Raw genomic sequence first — 23,049 nt, forward strand, 5'->3', positions numbered from 1 at the left:
ATTTTTGCTTGTAAAAGGATTTTTACAAGGTTGAAAGAAATCTCAAGGACCACAGGTCGCTTGGAGACTGGATGTAGGCACGGGTTGTTACCGAACCAGTATAAAAACTGTTGTGTGTTTGTCTCCTTCTTCCCTACTCTTTTACTTTCCGCTGTGCATTTAATTTCCGCTTTTACTTTCTGTTAAGTTTCTCTTCTACTCCTCATTCTCTTAACAATTTAGTAAAAACCTTAGAAGAGTAATTTTTTAATTAGTAAAGGTTTAGGAATAATTAATTCAACCCCCCCCCCTTCTTAATTATTCTGAGGCCACTTGATCCAACATAAGCGATTATTCACTTACTCGCACTAAGCGCGACGTCGAGGTCAGTGAGCCCTTTTTTTAAGCCTGACTTGTGGAGAATGTAAGGGGGGCTGGAGAGAGTGCTGAATAGCCATAAGAGCTTGAAGTGTGAAATACACAGAGGCAAAGAACAGAGCAAAGAAGCCAAGTTTTGATCTTTTAGGAAGATTTGTGAGTTTTTGAGTGATTGTGAGATTCCTAGAGGTGGAGGAGACATCCCCACTCCTTTGTAAGCAAGCAGTTTCTCCTAATTCCTCTTCTTCATTGTAAAAGGAGCTTCCTTACTATGGAAGGCTAAATCCTCAGTTGGGGATTCTTGCTAAGTAATTGATGTAAAATCTTTCCCTATCTAATTAAGGTTGTTTTATGTGTTCATTATTTCTATCAGTACTTTATTATTATTGCATGCTTTTGGCTTGATCACCCATATGTGTGTACTGTTAGGGGCTTTAGCATTGAAAGATGTATTGTCTCCTTAGAACTTGATAGAGCAGGATTAGGTTACCGTATGTCTGGACACGGAGTGCGGTAATTTAGTTTTTGTTATGCTGTGATCATAAAGCTGTTCAATTAAGCTAAGTTCAACAAGAGACATCTACAAATGAAGTTTAATTAGAATTAGGCTAAACTCACGAGACATCGGTATTTAGTACTTGATCCTTCAGCATAGAACACAGAAACATCTTTGATTAGAGAAACATCCTTAATTGCATCAATTGGCTCAGTAAGAGGACCCAACGCCTTTAGATATTTATTTTCGCACTTACTTGCTCATGTTTATTGCTTTGTAATTAGAATAGAACATACTTTTACTTTCATTCACAATCATGATTACTATTTGCAAATGTCTGCTTATTGAATAAACCTTTACCAAATGAACAAGTTCCCTGAGTTTGATACTCGATTCACACCATTTTAATTATTTACTTGAAGACCTGGTGCACTTGCTGGTAGATTTTGCATCCACACAAACAAGTAGTACTCCGAAGAGCGAAACACAAACATATGTAAAAACCATATGAAACAAAGTCAAGGAGAGATACAACTTTTTCATTCAAATGCAAGAAATGAAAATTGAATGCTTGAAAGTGAGAACACAAGGTGGGTATATATAGAGAAAACAGACTTGATTGAACATACCTTTCTTGATGTAATCAATTACTATATCCTTGTAATCGATTAAACCAAGACCCAAGAAAATAGGCATGTTCTCAAAAGAACTATGTAATCGATTACGAATATATGGTAATTGATTAAACCATAATGAAGATCTCTTTACAAGCTTCTCAAAAGACTTGTGTAATCAATTGCAGATAGAGGTAATTGATTAAAATAGAAAGTTATGCACTGAATATGTTTCTTACCTTAGAAACTATCTTCCTACTTTTATATAATGATGCCATGATGTACGCATAGGTAGACTTAAAGACAAAAAGCAACAACCTGTACAAATGCCACTTAATAAGGAGTTGGGCATGTAAAAGTCAAAACTCTTCATAGCTTGATCTTCATGTTTCTCCCCCTATCTCTAACATCTATCTCTCACAGAGTTCATGCCTTGGACCTAACATTGCCACTAAGCCTCCCAGGCATTCATAGTCTTATGCAACATATGGATGACACTTAGGAGGACATGTTTCATTTCGGTACAGGACATGGCATTCTCACCAACCATGGATACGACTCCACTCTAGTCAAGAAAGCCAAGTGAGGCCTGCGATTCCCCTGAACTAACCAAAAATGCCCTTAGTTGGGTTACACCACTCAACATCCCCCCCAAGTTCCTTTGAACTGTTTGGCCATCCCCCAGCATAACTATTGTATGTTATCCACCATCTCTTAATGAATCATCACTCGTCCTTCATGATGAAATGCATCGATCCTCAAACGATGGTTGTGTTGATACTTGTAAATAGATGTTAGAGAGTGTTTCCCACTACATATACGGTCATGCCCTCAGTTCAATTGAGACCATGTTTGGTTTTTAATGAGTCTCTGCTTTATTTGATTACTAGGTGATCGCAATCGATTACTTTGTTCCTAAAGTTGTTCCCATAAGTGATTAAGAACACTTTAATCGATTACATCAAGAATCTAATTGATTACATTATTCTTGAAAGCTTTCCAGATGTTGGGAAGAACACTTTAATCGATTGAAATGATAATATAATCAATTACTTCTTTGAAATAATCGATTGCATTGGCTATTTAATTGATTAGAGGCGGTTATAACAGTTTTGTCTATAAATATGTTGGACCTTGTGGCCTCAATAATCTTAAGAGCGATAGGCTTAGAATGCAGAAGAAGCAACAACAATCAATTTAATAATGTTCTATAAACATGCAAGGCAAAATTGATTGCAATAACATAAATGAGATAAGGGAAGAGAGAATGCAAACACAGTTTTATACTGGTTCGGCCACAACCCGTGCCTACGTCCAGTACTCAAGCAACCCACTTGAGATTTCCACTATCTTTGTAAAATCCATTACAAAGTCTGAACCACACAAGGACAACCCATCCCTTGTGTTCAGGAATCCTTTACAACAAGAGACTCACAGTCTCTTAACCAATCTCATTGAATAAGAAGAATGGAAGAAGAATTCTCTCTTCAAGAGAAGAATATTACAATGAAGATCATGTAAGAATCCTTATAGATTTTGCAAGTGTTTGATCAAGGATTTCTTGAGAGAGCATTTGACAATGAAGTTCTTTTGGAATCTCTCTCATTGTCTTTTGAGAGGATAAGACATTTTTGCCAAGCAAAACTCTCTTCTTTAATTCGTGCCCTAGTCACCTATTTATAGGCCTTTGATGGCCATTCACAAATCTAATGAAAAGATGTGACTGTTGGCAGATTTTCTGAAAACTTTCCACTGGTAATCGATTACAATGTTTGTGTAATCGATTACACAGTTATAATTTGAAGGGTTATGACTTTTGAATTTGAATTTCCAAAGTTTCGTTGCTGGTAATCGATTACAGACATATGGTAATCGATTACATGTTGAAAATTCAAATTCAAAACCTTTTTCAACAGCTATTTCTCAACCCTGTCTTCTGGTAATCGATTACACTTCCTGGTAATTGATTACCAGAGCCTTGCATGTCTTGAAAGCACTTTGTTTTAAGGCAAGGCTTGGTCTTTAGTGAATCTTGAAACAAGGCTTTGTTTGTTGAAGCAATCTTGAATTATTCTTGAAGCAAATGCTTATCATTTGAAGCAGCCTTGTTTGATTCTTCTTTTGACATCATCAAAATCATGTATACATACATTCACAAAATAACCATCTTGTGTTCTCACTTTTAAGAGAGAAGAAAAAGTACTTAGAATTTTTTGTGCAACTCGTACTTTCTAGACTTCTTTTTCTGAAGCTCTCATGGTAAAAAGTGAGTTATGAATTTTTTGTGAGCTCAAGAAGAGATTTATTCACTCAAGCAAAGGTTTTTGTGTGATTGATCAGGTTGTGTCTCTCCTTAACTTATTTTTTCATGTGTTTTACATGTTGTTAGCATATGCAAGGCATGCTAGAATAGGTTTTTCTAGTTTGGGCTAAGGGTAGATTTCTCTTAGGCTCTTATTCACAAAGGACCCTAGGGTTAGGTACCTTAGTCTCTTTTTCTGGGGAGGAACTAAGATTGATTGTGATTGCTTGTAAGGATTCTATATGCATAATGAAAATCTAATTCGGATTGAATTAGATAACTAGAGTAGCTTCTCTTGAGATAAAGAGTGAACCAGTATAAAAATTGGTGTACATCTTCTCTTGATCTTATCTTTTTGTCTTATTGATCAATTTTCTGAACTTTAAAGAAAAAAAATTTATAAAAAGAAATTTAACAAAGGATTTTGTGTTTAGGGTGATTGATTAGATATTGGTTTTAATAATAGTTTGTGATATGAGCCTTGGAAAGGAAAGTTTTTCAAAACTCTATTTTTTAAATGATTTGATTTAGAAACCAATTTAGCCTGCATCTTTGTTTGTGAGTTCCATCATCTTTTTTCACATATAACATAACAATTCCCACAATTTCACATCATAATGCCTCAATCAAAGTAAACAACACTTTCTCAAATAATTCATTCCATACATTTCATACACATTCATACTTTATTCCTATTTGGAATTGTACATCATTGCTCATTTTGAAACTTAATTTCCAATTGACATAGAAATCCATATAGGTGAGACATATATGATCTCAAGGTTTTCAAATGCAAGGATCCCATTTTTTGACTCAAAATTTCCTAAATCCACTCCTATTTGGCCCTAATACCCGAATTTCCCTACACTTATCATTAAAGTTCATAAAACTTGTTTTCTAATTTCCATGAGTTTTAGAAATTCATTTTATGCAAACTTTATATCAAACTCTATGTTTTCAAATATGAGGAACTCATTTCCAAGGTCAAAACCTACAAAAATTAAGCCCATAGGTACATTTCATGCTAAACAGAAAGGGTTTTATCTGGAAAAAAGCTTAACTTGAACTTGTAATTCCAAGAGCTATACTAACTCAAATGAGGTTAGCAGTGCCAACAAGATAATCAAATATCACCTTAACAACTTTGAGGTGTGACTCTTTAGGATCAGACTAAAATCTAGCACTTAAGCAGACGTTATTCTTGATATCAGTTCTAGTGGTTGAAACACATTAGAGTGAGACTATCATACCTTGGTAAATTGTCTGGTCAACTAATTTGTCTAATCTGTCTTTAGTTAAGGGACAAGAATCAGGCATAGGAGTCTTTATGGGTTTATCATCTTCTATCTTAAACTTTTTTAAAAGCTCTTTTGTATACTTTTGTCGATGTGTGTGTGTGTATATATACATACATACATACATATATACATACATACATACATATATATATATATATATATATATATATATATATATATATATATATATATATATATATATATATATATATATATATATATATATATACCTTTTCCCTCTTGTTTGATTTGAAGTCCTTGGAAAAATTCCAATTCTCCCATCATGCTCATCTCAAACTCACTTTTCATGAGGTTAGAGAAACCCTTGCACAAACATTCATTGGTAGCTCTAAAGATAATATCATCAATGTAGATATGAAGTATAAAGAAATCTTTGCCAACTTTTTTTTTTGAAAAGAGTCGTGTCTACTTTGTCTCTCATAAAACCATTATCTAAAAGAAAAGAGCTCAATCTATCATAACATGCAAGAGGTGTCTATTTCAAACCATACAAGTTTAAAAACATGGTCAATAAGACTGGGATCTTTAAAACCAAAGGGTTAAGATAAACTTCCTCTTCTATGAAACCATTTAGAAAAGAATTATTAACATATTTAGAAAAAACTTAATGTTTTTATAAGCAACAAAGGTAAGAATAATTAGTATAGCTTCTAATATAGCATTAAGAGCAGGTTTTAGTGAAATTAATAACTTCTTGTTGGTTATAGCCTTGAGCAACTAACCTTGCTTTGTTTCTTTCCACTTTCCCTTGTTCATCTAGCTTGTTTTGAAAGACCAATTTTGTTCCAATGATGATTTTATTTTAGTCTTGGGAATAAAAGTCCAGACATCATTTCTAGTGAATTGATGGAGTTCTACTTCCATTGTTATTATTCAATCATCATTTGATAATGCTTCATCTATTGTTTTGGGTGGTTCTATTTTTGAGACAAAAGCATAAGATGCTAGATCCCTAAATGATGATTTGGTTTGGACTCCTTCCATTTTTTCCTATGATTTGATGTTGAGGATGATATGGTGACAATCTTTAGTCTAAAATTGTTAATCCAATGGTCCTTGAATTTGTTGTTTGACTTTATCAAATGATTTGACTTCATCTACTCTTAGGGATCAGACATGGATTGATTCTTCAACAACAAAAATTCTAGAGTTGAAAACTCTATAAACTTTTGAAGTATCAAAATATCCAAGGAAGATTCCTTTATCCACCTTAGAGTCAAATTTTGCAAGTTGGTCTTTGGTGTTAAGGATAAAACACTCACAGCCAAAGGGATGAAATATTGGGTAATCTTCCTCTCCATAATTCATAAGGAGTCTTGCCAAGCATTAGCCTTATCAGTATTTTTTTCTTAAGAGGTGCAAACTAACTCGCCTAGGCAAGCTGCACTCGCCCAAGCAAGTTGCTTGCTTAATGCTGAAGGTACTCACTCGTCCAAGCGAGTTGGTTGCTTAAACCTGAAGATACTTGATTAGCCTAGGCGAGCTGGTTGCTAGCCTAGGTGAATGGTTGTCTGAAATCTTGGAGAAAATGATCATTTTGCCTTTCTGTTTAACTTGGTTTTTGGATCCAACAAACAACCATCAAAACCTACAAAATCTTGGATGAATCTTCCATATTTAAACAAAAACATTAGTAAATGTACAATATATATATATATATATAACAACTAGATTTAAGGGAAGTTTATAAGAAAACTATTATAATCAGAAGATAAGTGCTAACATTTTAATCCCAAAAATAACTAAAATATGACACTTATCAACTCATCATCCTGATCCATTAGACACGAACTAAGCACACTTTCATCTATATGCCATCATATGCAACCTTTGAAATTTAATATTTATTTGTATCAAATCAAAACAATTAAGGGTTTTGATTCATCCTATGACTCAACACTTATGTTATAGTTACCCATAACACCAAACTCACCATAGAAAAAGAGTATTGTGCCTATTAAGAGAATCAATAAAGGGAAACCCTAAAGACCATGCTTGAAATTAGATAGGAGAAAACTTCAACTGAAGAATGATGTCTTTTAAGAGGATGTTTGTGTCCCTAGCTTCAAGCGAGTGTAGAAGGAGATCCTTCTGTGGGTCATAGATTGATTTAGGAGATTTCTTTACAATCAAAAGAGCAAAAGCAATTTCAATAGATATGTGATTTATACATATTATAGATTGTGTAAGAAAGGATTTTGAAAGCATGGAAAAGTTTACACCCAAGCATTTGTAGTCTCCCTTGAGAAGGTACAAATTACAATTTTGCAATTATTATATTATTCAATTAATTTTTTATTTTACTAAATTAATATTTTCTTCTTTGTTATGACTTAAGCTGTAGTGTTTTAAAATTTGTTGTGGTTCATTGGTTGGTAAATGAATTTGGTTGGGTGGTTGTGGTTTTGTAGGATTTTGATAAAATTTTGTAGCATCGTTGTAGATTACTCCTACTTCATAAAAGGACCACCCAATTTTTTTTGTCTAATTATGTCTAAGTAAATTAACAAAATATTAGATAAAACAATGAGAGATACTAGATTAAACAAGTGCTATAACAACAAAGTTCTCATTTTGGATGAATAAAATCAATAAAATATTTATTTTTCAGAGGCTACACCGATATTCATTTTATAAGAACTAATTTCAAAATATGTTTTATACATAATTGACTTGACATACACCAACTATGTGTCATTACATGTGTCTTACTAAGGTAATATTTTTGTCATCTCAACACTTAATAGAGGAATATTGATAGAAGGGACTAAATGAAAAAATACGGTATTAAAAAAAGTAATTCAAACAAAAAACAATATATAGACTAAAATTACATTATTTGAACACCCAAAATGCTACATGAACCTATCAGGAGAGAGAAATATAGGTATTATAATTTATAATTGTTATGATGTGATAGGAAGTAGAAAAAAATTATAGGTGCTATTTAGGAGTTTGAAAAAAATGGGTGCTCAAATATCATTGCTAAGTAAAAAACATGTATTTTGCAGGGATTAAAATGTTAATTAACCCTAAAAATTTATAGTTCATTTCAACTTTTCTATGAGACAAGTACATACATTTAATGAATTAATGAAATCTTGACTGTAGCTCACGTCATAATTTACAACACAAACTAATCAATCACCTCTCATCTTCCATTGCAAGAATTTCTTCCTAAAGATTTCGGGGATGCTAGTTTCTTTAATTTCATGTGTGTTGCGTAGAAATTGTAGCATGTTAGGTCTAGTTCGTCAACAAGTTTCATCCACATTGTAAACAGGTATCTGCCAAAGCTTAGTGTTCTTTTTGGGGTCATCAGTGAGGCTAAGATCTGTCTCATCCTCCTTGAATGTCCTAATGAACGTTTTACCACCCATCATTATAAGCCTCTCGATCATGAATAATTGATAATTGTTCTCAATTAACGGATCCAAGATATGGCTATAGTTCGATGAATATGCCAATCTATACCTGCAATTGAGTCATAAGTAGTATAAAGTAACAGTATTTGGTGCCGGCCAAAAGTTTGCTTAAAAAGCTAAAGCATATCAGAGTCATTCTCAATTTTTATAAAGAATATGGACTAGAAATTACTGTCCATAAGCAGTCAAATCTAATAATCAGCTACAAATCATGCATCAAAAAACAGCTAAAAAGGGTACAACAAAAAATGAAGAGGCAAAAGAACTATAGCTTAAAGACTGCAGAGAGAGTAGTCTCACATTCCAGAAGGGTTCAGTGAGAAGCATATTACCATACTACAACTATTGCAATTTTTTAAAATAAATCTGGACCGAAAGTCCTAAACGGACACAAGTTTCCTGCAGAACATAAATGACAAGCTTAAGCATTTTGTTTCCATGAGTATTGCATAAACAGGGTCCGCTTCATATAGCATTAAACACAAATATTTTAATTACTGTCATTCTGTCAATCTATCAGGTGTGACTTGTGCAGCCAAAGGAAATTACTACATAGAATCCCCACCCCGTTACCCCCCAAAATGTGAACATGATAATGGTTACCTGGCAGAAAGTGGTGAAAAAAACCCTGGAGTCCTTTCATTTGAAGCAATAAACAAGGTTCTTCCAGGTGGGACCCACTTTGCTATCCTACAAAGCATAAACTCTGGCCGAGTGTCTCTATCAAGGTGAGGGTGCAAGCTCCTCGCTACACCAAATCTATCTTTCCGGGTCTTTATTTTATCCCCACGACGAACATGGATGGCATCATAATCACCAAGTAATGCTTTGATCTGTGAACACGAGTCTGATAAAATATTAGAATGTGTAACAAAGAGATACTGTTGTACTGCAGAGCCCAGTTTTAATATATCAAGCATATATATTTCAACAACTTTTGAAATTTACAGGATAATATAAGCAAATTGTCATCTAATTGTGCATAAATAAATTTCAATAATCCTGTCTCAAATCTACATCCTTATTGTAAATGAATGTATCTCAATGCAAGCTTACATGGATCACCATTTAAGGAAATTGATTACTTGTAGAATTTATCCACGGAATATTAAAAAAAAAATAGAATGGAGGGCAATACTTAAATATGACCGTCATTGTCTATGTATGAGATAGCTAGGTTACTCATAGAGAATTAGTGGAATACACAGTACACAAAATAGTCAACTGCTTAAGCTCCTCCGATTTTTGTATGAGCAGGAAGTCACAATATCAGGCTATCTTAACCCTCCCTCATTGACTTGGGTTTATGGGTTCTCTGTAGCATTTTATTCATGACTATTTCAAAGGGGTTACCACTACAGAACTTGCAGAGATTATACAGGGCAGCCTTCTTGCATTATTGATTCTTTATTTCTCATCATTATTATTTTCTGTATTGGAGGATGTCTTACCCTCCTCCCCATAGTTGTACTTCTCTACTGTTGTCTGCAATTTCTTTCTCTACCCAAAAAATTATAAATAAATTTACAGTGATATCTTTGAGGAGCATGTAAATGAAAATAAATAAAAAATGAACATACAAACAAAAGAATAAGAAAATAGTATGTTAACCATATGCTGCTTCCAAATGAAAATTTCTATCATCTCAGAAATTTTATTCATTGAAACAATCAAGCAATCAGAAGCTCTATGCTTGTAGATAGTAGCATTACATATAACATCATCTAAAAGTTTCATATATAACCCACAATTCTGGATCATCATTTTGTCCCCTCCTGTGGGTAAACATGCATGCAAGGAAATGAAAAAGTATATTATAAATGAAGGATGAAATCAAGCATCCATCTAATCGTAAGGTCAACTCTGTTCACATTAGTCTATCAAATTGGCTGCTTAGAATTTGATTAACTGCATAAAAATGTATGTAGGAGATATGTGCAGACACACGCATTGACACAAGGATCCATGAAAAAAGAATAACTCAAATCCCTTAACTTCTCATCCTCCAAGCCATCATGCATTGGACTAAATGCAGCTGAAATTGCCAGTGTTTTTGAAAATAGATAGTGACCTGTAAAAAATGACAGCATTTGTGACTGCAAAGTACCTACCAAGCTCAAAGGGAGGTTTTATTATAGTTCTATGTGACCAGACCAGCTGTACTCTATCTTAGTGAATGTTGGGCTTTAAAGGGATAATAAGAGAAAAAGGTAGGAGAAACAAAACGGAGTATGTTAAGATGATTGTATATGAGGATTGAGGAGATATTGGTGTGGCAACTATCAAGGAAAAGATCACAAAAAGTTGATTAAGATAGTTTGAACATGTGCAAAGAAGACCACTGGAAGTATCACTAAGGAGAGTAGATTGAATGCTTTTTTTCCCTGTGAAAAGTAGAGGGAGACTAAGAAGGATATTGAAAAAAATTATAAAAAGGGATCTCATGGACCATGGTGAATAATATCCTTCTTGAGAATTTGGTTTTTAATCGAGCTCAATGTCGTCATATGATCCATGTAGTTGACTTCATCTAATGGGATAAAGCTATTGTATAGTGACAAGAATTGAACCAAAATTTAGTTCAAGAATTTTACCACTAAAAGTTAGTTTTCTTTTTCATACTTCTTTTGGTTTCTGACCAAGCCTGATGATGTCGTATGATCCATGTAGTGAACTTCACTTAATGAGATAAGGCTATTGTTCTTGTATAGTGACAAATGAATTGAACCTAAATTTGGCTCCAAGAATTTTACCAAAAAAATTAGTTTTTCCAAAGCTCTAAATCATGTTCGATGGTGGCACTATGGCGTCATTGCAGAGCATCGTGCACACCTGCCACTTCTTTGACCCCTCTAACATCATACTTCACTGTCACAGCTGGAGTAGTGCACATCGCAGCTGCTTTTGCACAATTTTGGCAGCCATCTCAACTGCAACTTCCCAATGGGCACAAAGCCCTGTTTGTGGTTTTAAGTAATTTAAAGGTGTTTCAGGGGGGCTAAACTTGGGATATTGTCCCCCTTTACATTTAACCTATTGAGACCTTTTCTACTGCATATTTGTGCTCCCCCACTCAAAACCCTACCCCTCACCATCTCCAACAAACCCCAGCTCTTTCTGGCGAGATTCCCTGTGGCACATGTCAATTTGCAGCCAGAATCCGGGGGTGCAGATTATTTCTGACCAGTTTTCTGGTGACACCTGCAATATTGGGTGAACACCCGTCTCTGTTCCGGCCATTTTCTGGCATGCTTATCTCTGTTCTGTTTCCTTCTCTAATCTGTCCTTTAACCTCTCTACAAGGCTGAATCAGTAAGAGCTTCATCCACTCAGCCACAGGGAACACCACAAAGCATTGCCTCTACCTCTATATCAATCTCTTCCTATGCATTTGTAAAGCCTACTTTTTAATATCTTGGATATAACTTGGCAGTGAAATAGTTTAAAAGACATGAACAATATAGAGGCTATTACTTGCAACTTTTGTGGCAAACCCATCACCAGTGGTATTACCCAAACAAAGACATCAAATGAGAATGAGGGAAGAAGTTGATAGTTGTAGAAAGACTCCTTCCAAAGTGATAAACATACTCAGAGAAGCCTGCACAAAGAAGAAAGCCAAGCATTCTTGATTGAGCCTCAAGAAAACAATGAGGAGCAAGTGGAAGAAATTTTGAATATTCAAAGTGGAAAAAGAAATGCAACTTCAAGTGTAGCATCATGTGACCCCACTACCACTGCCAAGAAAGCCAAATATGTCAGAATGTTTTGGGCATCAAGGTTGCAAGACTTCATTTTCATAAATATAACTAAACTCTCGAAGAACATTTTGAGTTTCATGATGGGATGGATCCCATTCTCCTAAATGGTGTCGATGATAGTAATGAGTGGTTGTTAGAAGAAATGGGTAGAGGTGATGAAGATGCTGAAGATGAATTGGTGTTTAATGATGATACCTGGACTTGGGGAGCTGTTGCCAATGCAACTGGGATTAGAGAGCTTTTAACATACACTAGGCAGCAAACAAGATCAAAGAAGACGGCTGCAACTGCTTTTAGTTCTAGGCCTTCAAGCTCTAAGGGAAAAGGAAATGAGGTTATACAAGAAGAAGAATGTATTGATGAAGATATTGGAGAGGAGGAAGAGATCTATAAATGTAGTTGTGAAAGCTAAAATGAGGAAGAGATGGCAGATGTTGGAGATGAAGATGATGATAGCTATTAAAAAACCTGTATTAGAATTTGAGTATTTAGATGCTCAAAGTCTTTGAGGCTTAAACTGGTTTGATTCCTTTATTTTGTTGTTACTGCCATGTGTATTTAGTTCTCAAACTCTAAATTTTGGTCATTAACTATGAATGTCTTGTAGGTATTTCTTTTTCAGCATATATCTGTGTAGTATAATCTATGTTAGGTGTATCTTAAAACTTCAAAATGCAATCATCTTGCTACCTGCTATAGTGTTTTTGGGGTTGGCTGCTCTATGCCACTTTTTGGGATATCTATTTTCTTGCTACTCTTATTTATTCCTTACCATTTACAGGATATCTCACAGCCCTATTATCCAATAAAATCTCTTCATTCACCTATGCATTAAGAGTTGCCCAAAATTTAGCTAGAATGACTAATTAACAGCCTCAATAAAATTGTTACATTTTGTGAATAAAAAATACATCAGAAAAGTTAGGTCCCATGTAGTCAAATCCACCTGTTGCTGACATATTGCAACAAGCTAGCCCACAAAAGGATGTGTTTCAAGGATAGACTCAAGAAATCCTGTAGACTACAAGTCTACAACCTCCATTTAATCTACCAAAAGCAGAGGCACAAGAGCCTAGCCTGGCAAATCCCCTTGAAATAACACATTTAGGTTCTGATTGATACAAATATCCAAATCCAACCTAGAAGCGAAAAATATATTTACGTTCTAACAGTTGTATGGTTCAAGAATAGATTCAAAATCTATAACCCTTGATGAACATATTAAGGACTTTAAAAGACTGTAGCAGATGGACCTTTTCTGCTGCATCTCTTAGTTTCCCTGCAGCCATTGAGGGAAGAAATGAATATGGCAACATTATGGCACTGCGGTTGTTTCGATCCTTGCACTCCATAAACCTGGAAAGTCATTAGCACCTCAGAAAGTGGACATAACTTTAAGAAGAATCTCTACCCATGGTATATAACAAAAAAAATTATGAGCAATCATCTACACAGCAGCTTCATTTTGCCAGTTATTGCAAGGCACAATTTACAAATCAACTGAGTTGTGATACAATTAAAATATCAAATTCATCCACATTGGGCATATTTTAAACTCATTAGACCTTGCCATGTACATCAGTTTTAATAACTAAGGAGTTATTAAATTCCCATAAACAAATGTCTTTCTATCATATATCAACTTCTGCAAGACTGGATTCTTTTAACGAGAAAACTTAGGTTAAATCAATTCACATTTAACATCTCAATGTGGACTAAAGGTGAAGACACTTAAATAGGAATAAGAAATTTCAAAAAGCTTCAAAAAGGCTGTAGTTACAGAAATGGTGCAAATAATAAGGATCAATATCATATTTGCAGCTTGACAAGCATAACAAATTGAATACAGAAAATTTGTATTTTTTCCAAGCTAAAAGGCAATCACTATTGTTTCCTGCATAAATTGGCTAAAAAATTAAATAAGATCCATTCTTATAGGAACATACCCCACTTACTATTACACAAACCAACCTTATTTTGCAATATAATAAAATAAATCACCCATAGTTCTCCATTAAGAACCTACCAAGAAAGAGGGCTTGCAGTTCTGTTTATGAGCAACAAATCTGAGTAGCGGCTATTTTCTTTAAGTTCAAACCGGCTAACTCCTTCCACATGTGCAACTCCTCTGGCCCCTAACTTCATGCTAGTCGATAGAACCCTATACCACTCTTTTGAATTGTCCAAAATCACAGGAACAGTATCTGACATAAGTTCTGTGTCATACAAAGAGTCCATGGCACAAGAACTTGCATCCCACCTAGCACATAAAATAAAATTAAAATCGAAAAGCACAAGACCAGTTAAACATACAAAACATAGCAATGAAAAAGTACAACAGACGCATACTTAACAATAATAAAGCAACTCACAGTTCCTCAGAACTGGCATTAGTGGAATGATGAAGGATCCCTTTCTTGTTATGGATGGGATTAATACACATTCTCGAAGGCATCACAAAGGTTCTGCAACCACCGCATAACAACATCAATTGGTATTTGCAAATCAGTCCTCATAATTCAATTAATTACAATTAAGCTTTCAAATTGATGTTCACAACCACAGTAATAGCTCCTAGCAATACACTATCTCTTCTTGGCCGAAATTCATTGAAATCACAAGTAACACATAATTTTGTAATTCTTAATGAACTACAGCTAACAGTGAGTTAAAGAAGAATGTGTTGATAAGATTCATTTCATTTTAGTAAGGACAAACAAGTAGATGCAATCCCTAAGGTGTTTGCGGTGTTGTTCTCAAATCAAAATTGGAGTTTCACCTGCGTAACCATTAAATGTCAACCTAGATTATCGAGGTAAAACTCCAATTCTAATCGGACAATAGCTGCTATATATAGCTGCTATATCACCTACAGAACTGTATCTAATCTTCGTCCATTTAGTAAATATAACAAAACATGGTAGAACCGAAGCAAAGAGAATCAGTAAAATGGAATTAATTGAAAACTGCAAAAGATGAAGCCACCAACTCCACTTCTATACCACATGTAACAAGAAACAAACTCCTATTTAACTAACTAATTAATTGTATCTCTAACCGTAACTGCAATGTCTTAGAAGGTGGGTTATGACTTATGAGTCTAACTCAACACAACAAAACTGGCTTGTAAGGTGAGGGACAATGCAATTGCGAATGTAATTTTTTTTATGTATAACCACCGTAATTAGGGTCTTTGGCACCCTGGTGAAATCCGAGATATCCCCATAAGCTTCGGTCCTTTGCTAACTATTGGACTGAATCTCGGTCCGGGCAATTAAAAAGATGGGACTGTACCTGCCGAGGAAGAGGGCTTCTTCGAGGGCGCAGCGGAGGCTGGATTCCTGGTGGCCCAAGCCCTCGCAAGATCCACAGTGTTTTCCGGGGCAGTCGATGCGGGTGCCCCAATAGAGGTACTTTTCGAAGGGCTGCTGTTGTCGTCGCTGTAAGAGGTTGGCTTTCGAGACGGTGGTGGAAAGAAGAGAGGAGAACAGGAAGAGAAGCGCAATCGCTGTCACTGCTGCCGCGAGTAGCAGAATTCGGGATCTCGCGGATTTTGGCTTCGCCTTCGAGGCTCTGTGAAATGCCATTTGAATCTTAATTGCGGGACGGTGGAGAGGGAGGAAGAGGGGTGTTAATAGTATGTTGCCATTGCTAATGAGTTGAGGGAGGGAGGGAGATTTGAGATTCTTGGGAACATGGAAGAGAATTCTCCTCTTCTGGTTTGAATTTCGAACTTTTTAAAAATAACAATTAATTTTTAGTTTTTGTTTAAAATAAATAAATAAATTTTTAAAATATTATTAGTTTCAAATAAATTCATTTAAAAAAATATATTATATTAAAATTAGTTTAAAAGTGTTTTGTGTGGTAGTGATGTCAACAGCATCCACCGTAGATACACCGGTGATAGTCACAGTGACAGTGACGATAGTGTCAGTGGTGATGATGTAGGTGTTGATACCAATAACAAGGCAGGCAGTCATCATGTCAATGGCAACAATGTCGGTGGATGACGATAACAAAGGTGGTATTGGTGGTAATGGCAATGACATTGACCATAGTGGCAACAAAAAGTATCACGGTCAAATGTCAAAAATATGTTTTTTATAAAACTAAAAATCAAATTCGCAAAAAAAAAATTATTGGTTTTTAAACACTTTTGTTTAAAGGTTAAAGTCTACATTAGATGACTCAATTTTAACTCTTATATTTTATTTCAGTGAATATGGTAGATCCATGTGATTAGAGCCAGACAAATGGACTTACGTCCGCGGGCCACTCGCAAAACCCACACAATATATGGATCTTATTTTTAGAGTTCACTTGAGGGGCTTTTTAGCTTGACCCATTTAACCAACGGATAAACTCGTTTAACTTGTGGGGCCTATGGGCTTTTGTACACCTCATTAAAAAATATACATGGGCTAGTTTAGTAAAAATAAACAAAAAAAAAAAAGACTAAGGCAAGTGAAGTGACTTAGAGCATCTTCAATGGTAATTTTTTAAGTTATTTTTTATGGTCTTCACAATGTCATGTCATTTTTAAGAAATTCATACACAATTTTACTCTAATGGTAAGAAACTCTAAAAAAACATCAAGAAATTCACATTTTTATATATTTTTTTTACTTTCACTTAATTATTGTTGAAATAAAATAATTAATTAAAATTTTGAATTCTTACATATAAAAACGTTAAATATAAAAATTGATGAAATTTACTCTATTCAATTTTTTTATAATATGTTAAAAATAATAAAAAATACACAATAAGTAATAATATTCAATTAAAAAACAATGAGAATTACATAACATTGAAAAGAAATATGCAATGACAAAAAATACATTTTACATAATAATAGATAATTAAACACAATGACATTGAGAAAATATAACGATGGAAAATACATAATGTTACATAAAATTAATTTTTATTATTTTATTTTTCAAAACGTTCTTAAATATGTTCAACCAAATTTGCTTGAAGTTGGTAGTGCTTTTCTGTCATGAACATTTACTCTCCTTTGGAGGTATGTTGATCTAAAATTGGGTTGAGCACTCAAAGATAATTTGGTTGTCAACATGTCATTACCTTCATTATTGTAATTAGTATGATTTTGATACGTGTGTCATCCGTCCTCAACAATCATGTTGTGTAATATGATACATGCATAAATTATATTATTTTTTGTTTGAGCATCCCAGAAATGTGACAGATCATGTATAATTGTGAATTGAGATTAGAGCACACCAAACACATATTCTACATCCTTTCTTGTTGATTCTCGTCGTTGTGCAAATAATTTTCTCTTTTCTCCTTGTGGCATTGAAATGATTTTTACAAATGTAGCAAAGTCTGGATAAATGTCATCCGCTAGATAGTACCCCATATCATATTAGGTTTCATTCACTATGTATTGCACCGAGGGGGTGAGTCCTAACAAAACTTCATTAAACACATTAGATGCATTTAATACAATAATGTCATTATTTGAACTTGCAGTGCCAAAAAATTGCATGTCAAATCCACAAGTCTTATGATATCACGACTTCAAGAATCATTGTTGGGTTGCTATGATCACCTCGACAAAATTGACCTTTCCACACAACTAGACAGTTTTTTCATTCCCAATGCATACAATCAGTGAAACCTAACATACCTAGAAAACCATGTGTCGCTTCCATTTGTAGTAGTTTTCCTGTGTCTTAGTTATTTAGTCTTCTCAAGTACTCATCCCCAAATATTGCACATATGCTTGATACAAATCTCTGTAAGCATTCCACTACAACAATTCGAATATACTCGTCCACACTATCAATGGGTGAGCCATAAGCTAATATACGAAGATCAACAATGCACTTCTGCAATAGTGATAAGCCCTTTCTATGCATTGTATTTACCCTCATTTGGAAATACTCGTCATGATTGTTGAGGGCCTCTACAACTCAAAGAAACACATGGCTTTGCATGTGAAACCTTCTTTGGAATTGAGTCCTTGTGTATACAGGATTTGGTGAAAAATAGTCATTGAACAATCAATCATGTCCTTCCTCACGATTTCAATTCACCACTTTTCTCCTTTGTCTGTGTTGTGTAGTGTTGTACACTTCGTGCTGGTTCTGAAGCATCAACCTTACGACTTCTTCGTCAGTGTTGTCTTGAAGTTCCTCATCTATGATTTGATCCCAAAGTGTATAAAATTGATGTTTTGGATCCATTTATGGCTAACTTAAGTGTGGGAAATCAAATAAGAAGATTGTGTAACTTTATGAGAAGTGCGAGAATGAGAAAAGATTGCAAAATTATATAGCATCATTCATAACGACTAGTTTTATTAACAACTAGTTCCATAATGAGACTGAGGTCAAGTACAGTTATACATAACAACTAAATTTAAAATAAAAATACAACAATGACCTATACAACTAAAATTAACTAACAAAAACAACATTAGCATAGACAACTAAAATTAAATGATAACAAAACCACATTGGCCTATTCATTTAAAATTCTCATTTAAAACAACATTAAGGGTTTTTGATCTCTTTCATTCTCAATGCTATTTTGTATGATGTTTCGCTATGTTATCACCATGGTGGGTAAACCCCTAGAGCTTGCATTATTATGTAGTTGTATCCATATACTCTGACTCCATATTTTAATTGAGTTCTTTGATGTTATTCAGTTAATTGTGTTGTTTTACTATTTTCTCTTTTACATTGGAATTGATCACTCTAATTCATAATTAATTACATATTAGTGATCATCTGCTCATGATTAACTGACTTGTAAAATAATAGGGTCCATAAAACTTGCATGGCCAAACTGGTGGCATGAATCTTCTTTTTACAAACCTTTATTTTATTCATCATTAACCCTAAATTAAATCCTAAATGACCAATTGAGAAATAATTTAGGGGGAAAAGTGTTTTTAGACTTTGCTAACAATTAATTTAAGAGACAATCAATGATTTATCATTAACTTAGGGTTCCTAATTAAAATTGGAATTAGAGGAAAACAGGTAAATGCGAATTCATAATTTGGGCTTGTCCTCAATCATACATTTTTTTCTTAAAAACTATTGCTTAACTTAATTTATATTTCTTTGTTACAATTGGTGAAACACTTTCGACACAAGATAAAACCTCCAAAATTATTTAGGCTATGTTATTTGAATTATTTACGAACACAACTAGTCTCTAGCGTATGATATTCAAACTTTCAAGTCCACGATGCTACTGCATAGGGTACATTTGCCCTTGTGCAACAATATTTTATGCATCAAGTTTTTGGCATCATTTTCGAGGACTGGTTGTAGAGTTCCTAGATAACTTGATTTAATTTGTGTGAATCAAATAATTTTTTTTCATATTTTTTTACTTATATTTATTTGTTTTAATTTGTTCTATTTTATCTTTGTTTAAATTCTAAATATTTATTGCAATTTAATTTATTTTTTTGTTTTTTCTGCTAGTTGTGTTTTAATTCTTCTTTTTATATTGATAGTTGATGCTAACTCAATCTAAGAGGACTGAAATTCCTAAGCATAATCCTAAAATGGTGGGAATGGAGGCAATCAAGGGAACAACACTAACATAAGGAGAAGAAGGATGGTTGAAGCAAATGGAGGAAATGGAGGGAATGAGGCTGACCCATTGGAGTGCACCCTCCAAAATCCTTAAAACAAAACTAACTGGATGACGAACGAAGAACACCGAACGAAGTAGAAGTTGATTACGATTGTAATTCGGTAGCGCCTCGACCTCATTTTTCTCTTCTTCATTCTTCTTCTCTCAAATTTCTCTTAAAATCCTCTTAATACTGAATGTCCAACCCTTTACTCAGCCTCCCTCACGCCTATTTATAGCAAAAAAGGGCACTTGGTGGACTTGCAGCTCACCCAGGTGAGTTGTTGCTTAGTCCAGAAGAAACTGGCTCACCCAGGCGAGCTGGTTCCTTCAGCCCTAAGCAATTTGGGGGCCCAGGCGAGCCAGAGGCACAAGGATTTAAGCTCTTATGAACCAAACCCTCATCCAACAATTCCTTTACTTGAGGAATAACCTCATGCTCAAGAGGTATGGCAGTGCTAAGGAATGTTTCCCTAGATAGGAGAAGGTAGAAGGATTGTTCAAGAAGGAATGCTTTTTTGATATCACCTTTTGTTGCAAAATGGTTTTCCTTCTTAACAATCTTGTTGAAGGAATCCTTTTCCTCTTTTTCCTTCGCCTTGGCCTTTGAAGACAAGGCCTTACTATCCTTCTTTTTCTTTTGTTTTTCTAGTTTTCTTCCTCATCCCTCTTATCTTTTATAGTTAGTTGATCTTTGGCCACTCGTGAAGGTGTTTGAGGATGCAACACAAACTTTGTTCCAAGGTGGGTGAGGGTTATCTCATTAGTTAGGCCATTATAGATGATTTTCCTATCATATTGCCATGGCCTACCTAAGAGAAGGTGTCTTGCCTCTGTAAGAACTACATCAAAAATCACTTCATCCTTATATGTTCCAATGGAGAAGGGCACTTTCACTTGTTGATTGACTATCATCTCCCCTTGCTCATTGAGCCATTGAAGTTTGTAAGGCTTTAGATGGAGAGTGATAGCAAGGCTCAACTTAGAGACTAATCTTGTGCTGCAATAATTGCAACATGAACCACTATCTACAATGAGAGAGCATGTGTTATAAAAAATTTTACACCTTGTGTGAAAAATATTCTCTCTTTGAGATTGGGTCAAGTCACAAGATTGGCCTCCTAGAAGCCTTCTGACCATTAAAAGGTCCCCTTCTTCTTGGGGGTAGATTTCTTCACTAGATTCTTTTCCTTTTGCTTCTTCACTTTCACTAGAGGAAGGTGAAGTAGTAACCACATATTGGCTACTATAAATGTCTTGGTCCCTTATAATCATGGTTTTCTTGGTGGGGCATTGAGAAGCAATGTGTCCTCTTCCAAGACATTTAAAGCACTTTATAGAGCTAGTCTTCTCTTGCATACTAGCCTTAGGGGGTTGCCTTTCTATTGTCTTCCCTTTATCATCTTTGGGCTTAGAAGGTGCAGCCCCTAAGATGCCTTGACCTTGGTCTTTCTTTGGATAAGAGTGAGAGCCATAAGATTTTGAAGTAGGCTTCCTTTTAAGTTGTTGCTCTACCTTTAAGCAAAGTTGGACTAGGTCATCTAGGTCCCTATATGGAAGGAGCTCAACCTTGTCCCTCACTTCCATATTAAGTCCACTAAGGAACCTAGCAATACTTGTTCTTTCCTCCTCCCTAAGCCCAACTCTCAAAAGGAGTAGTTCCATGTATTGCCTATACTCTTCAACACTCATACTCCCTTGTCTAAGGCTTTGGAGCTTGTCCATAAGCTTCCTTTCATAGTAGGAGGGGATGTGCCTCTTCCTAAGGGCACTTTTCAAGTCATTCCGACACTCTACTGGAGGATCCACATGAATCCTTCTTTCCCTAATAAGGGAAGTCCACCAATAGAGGGCATACCCTTGGAAGCTAAGGGTAGACAAAGGAACTTTCCTTTCCTCACTTGTATGATGGCAAGCAAAGAGTTTTCTCAACCTTCATTTCCCAATCTAAATAAGCCTCTAGATTGTCCTTCCCATGGAAGCATGAGAGGTTAATGTTAGCCTCTTGAGACTTTCTTTCCATTTCTCTCCTATGGGAGTGAGGTCTAGGATATGTCCTATGCCTTCCTCCATAGTAGTTACTAAGTTCTTCACTTAGACTCTTGTAGGAGTCATGACTACTATAGGAGGCATGTTTTTCTTTTCTTAACTCTTTTAGTATTTTCCTTCTTTCTTCTTCCCTTATTTGTTCCCTTTCATCTTGATTTATTTCTAACCTCTCTTTTCCTTTTTCTTTTCTTTCTAGTTTTTCTTCCATAACTTGAGGGAACTCAACTCATCTAATATTGTAGATAGAGGGTGCTTATGAATAGTACCCTCACCATTAACACTAGATGAATGATGACTCATGTTGGTTCCTAAGTTGTGGTTCTTTCTTGTTGGGGGTTTGCAAAAGGTAAAAGCTAGGGTTCAAAAGAACTTAAGATAAGCGTGATAAAAAAGAAGAAAGTATTATGCAATAACAAGATAAACTAGGCGTGACTAGTAAAGAAAATAAACTATGAAAGTAAGCAAAAAATTAAAGTGCAAAAATGTAAACTAGGTGAATCCTAAGAGTGTTCAGATGACCATATTTAAGGTTCCCAACAAAACACTCACTATCCTAAAGGAAAATTGCCTAAAATTATTACACACAAATGGAAGTTTGGTAACCTATTGGATGCTCCCAACACACTTCCAATGAAAGGCCTTTTTGTTACAAAATTTGAAAGCAATGAAGGTAAACGTACAAGTGAGTAACATGCCAATTACAAAATTACAAAAAAAAAGTCCTCAATTTTGGTGGTTGTTCTCTCTTTGGTGTTTCAATCAATTTATAGTGCTTCTTAGTCCAATAGCTCTTAAGGTGGTTGGCTCCTTGCTTCTTGACTCAAATTCTTCAATTGATGGCACCAATACTCCTTTCCTCCCTATATGAAAACTCACAAACAAGGAAACAAAGAGACAAACAATAACCAAAGACGAAAAAAATGAAATGAAAGCTAAACCAATAGAGTTTTAACAAGACAAATTTTCAAGGATTATTCAACAATTAAAGCAATGAAAAGAACATAAAAGCAAGCTAGGACTCAAAGAGAAACCTAAAATGGCTCTAGAGTAGAGTAAAAAAACTATAAAAAAAAGACTCAAGAAACCTTTAGTTTTGG

The 23,049-nt window shown here is 34.8% G+C and overlaps 1 protein-coding gene across 1 annotated transcript; it reads right to left on the minus strand.

Moving 5' to 3' along the window:
- Positions 1-8,074: 8,074 nt before the first annotated feature.
- On the minus strand, positions 8,075-15,996 carry LOC114391467. The gene is made up of 6 exons (XM_028352480.1): positions 15,569-15,996; positions 14,647-14,739; positions 14,301-14,534; positions 13,528-13,630; positions 9,117-9,346; positions 8,075-8,562 (listed from the first exon to the last, which is right to left on the minus strand). The coding sequence occupies exons 1-6, from the start codon at positions 15,859-15,861 to the stop codon at positions 8,343-8,345; spliced, it is 1,173 nt and encodes a 390-aa protein (XP_028208281.1). The 5' UTR covers positions 15,862-15,996; the 3' UTR covers positions 8,075-8,342.
- Between the last annotated feature and the right edge of the window lie 7,053 nt (positions 15,997-23,049).

Source organism: Glycine soja, chromosome 2 (assembly GCF_004193775.1).
Source record: "Glycine soja cultivar W05 chromosome 2, ASM419377v2, whole genome shotgun sequence".
Classification (NCBI taxonomy): Eukaryota; Viridiplantae; Streptophyta; class Magnoliopsida; order Fabales; family Fabaceae; genus Glycine; species Glycine soja.

Coding starts and splice junctions, on each gene's coding strand:
- LOC114391467 (XM_028352480.1), bottom strand. CDS start 15,861: ATGGCATTTCACAGAGCCTCGAAGGCGAAGCCAAAATCCGCGAGATCC. Junction 14,535..14,646: donor AATGCCAGTTCTGAGGAACT/GTGAGTTGCTTT, acceptor TTTATGTGCTAG/GTGGGATGCAAGTTCTTGTG. Junction 8,563..9,116: donor TTTTCACCACTTTCTGCCAG/GTAACCATTATC, acceptor ACTCAATTGCAG/GTATAGATTGGCATATTCAT.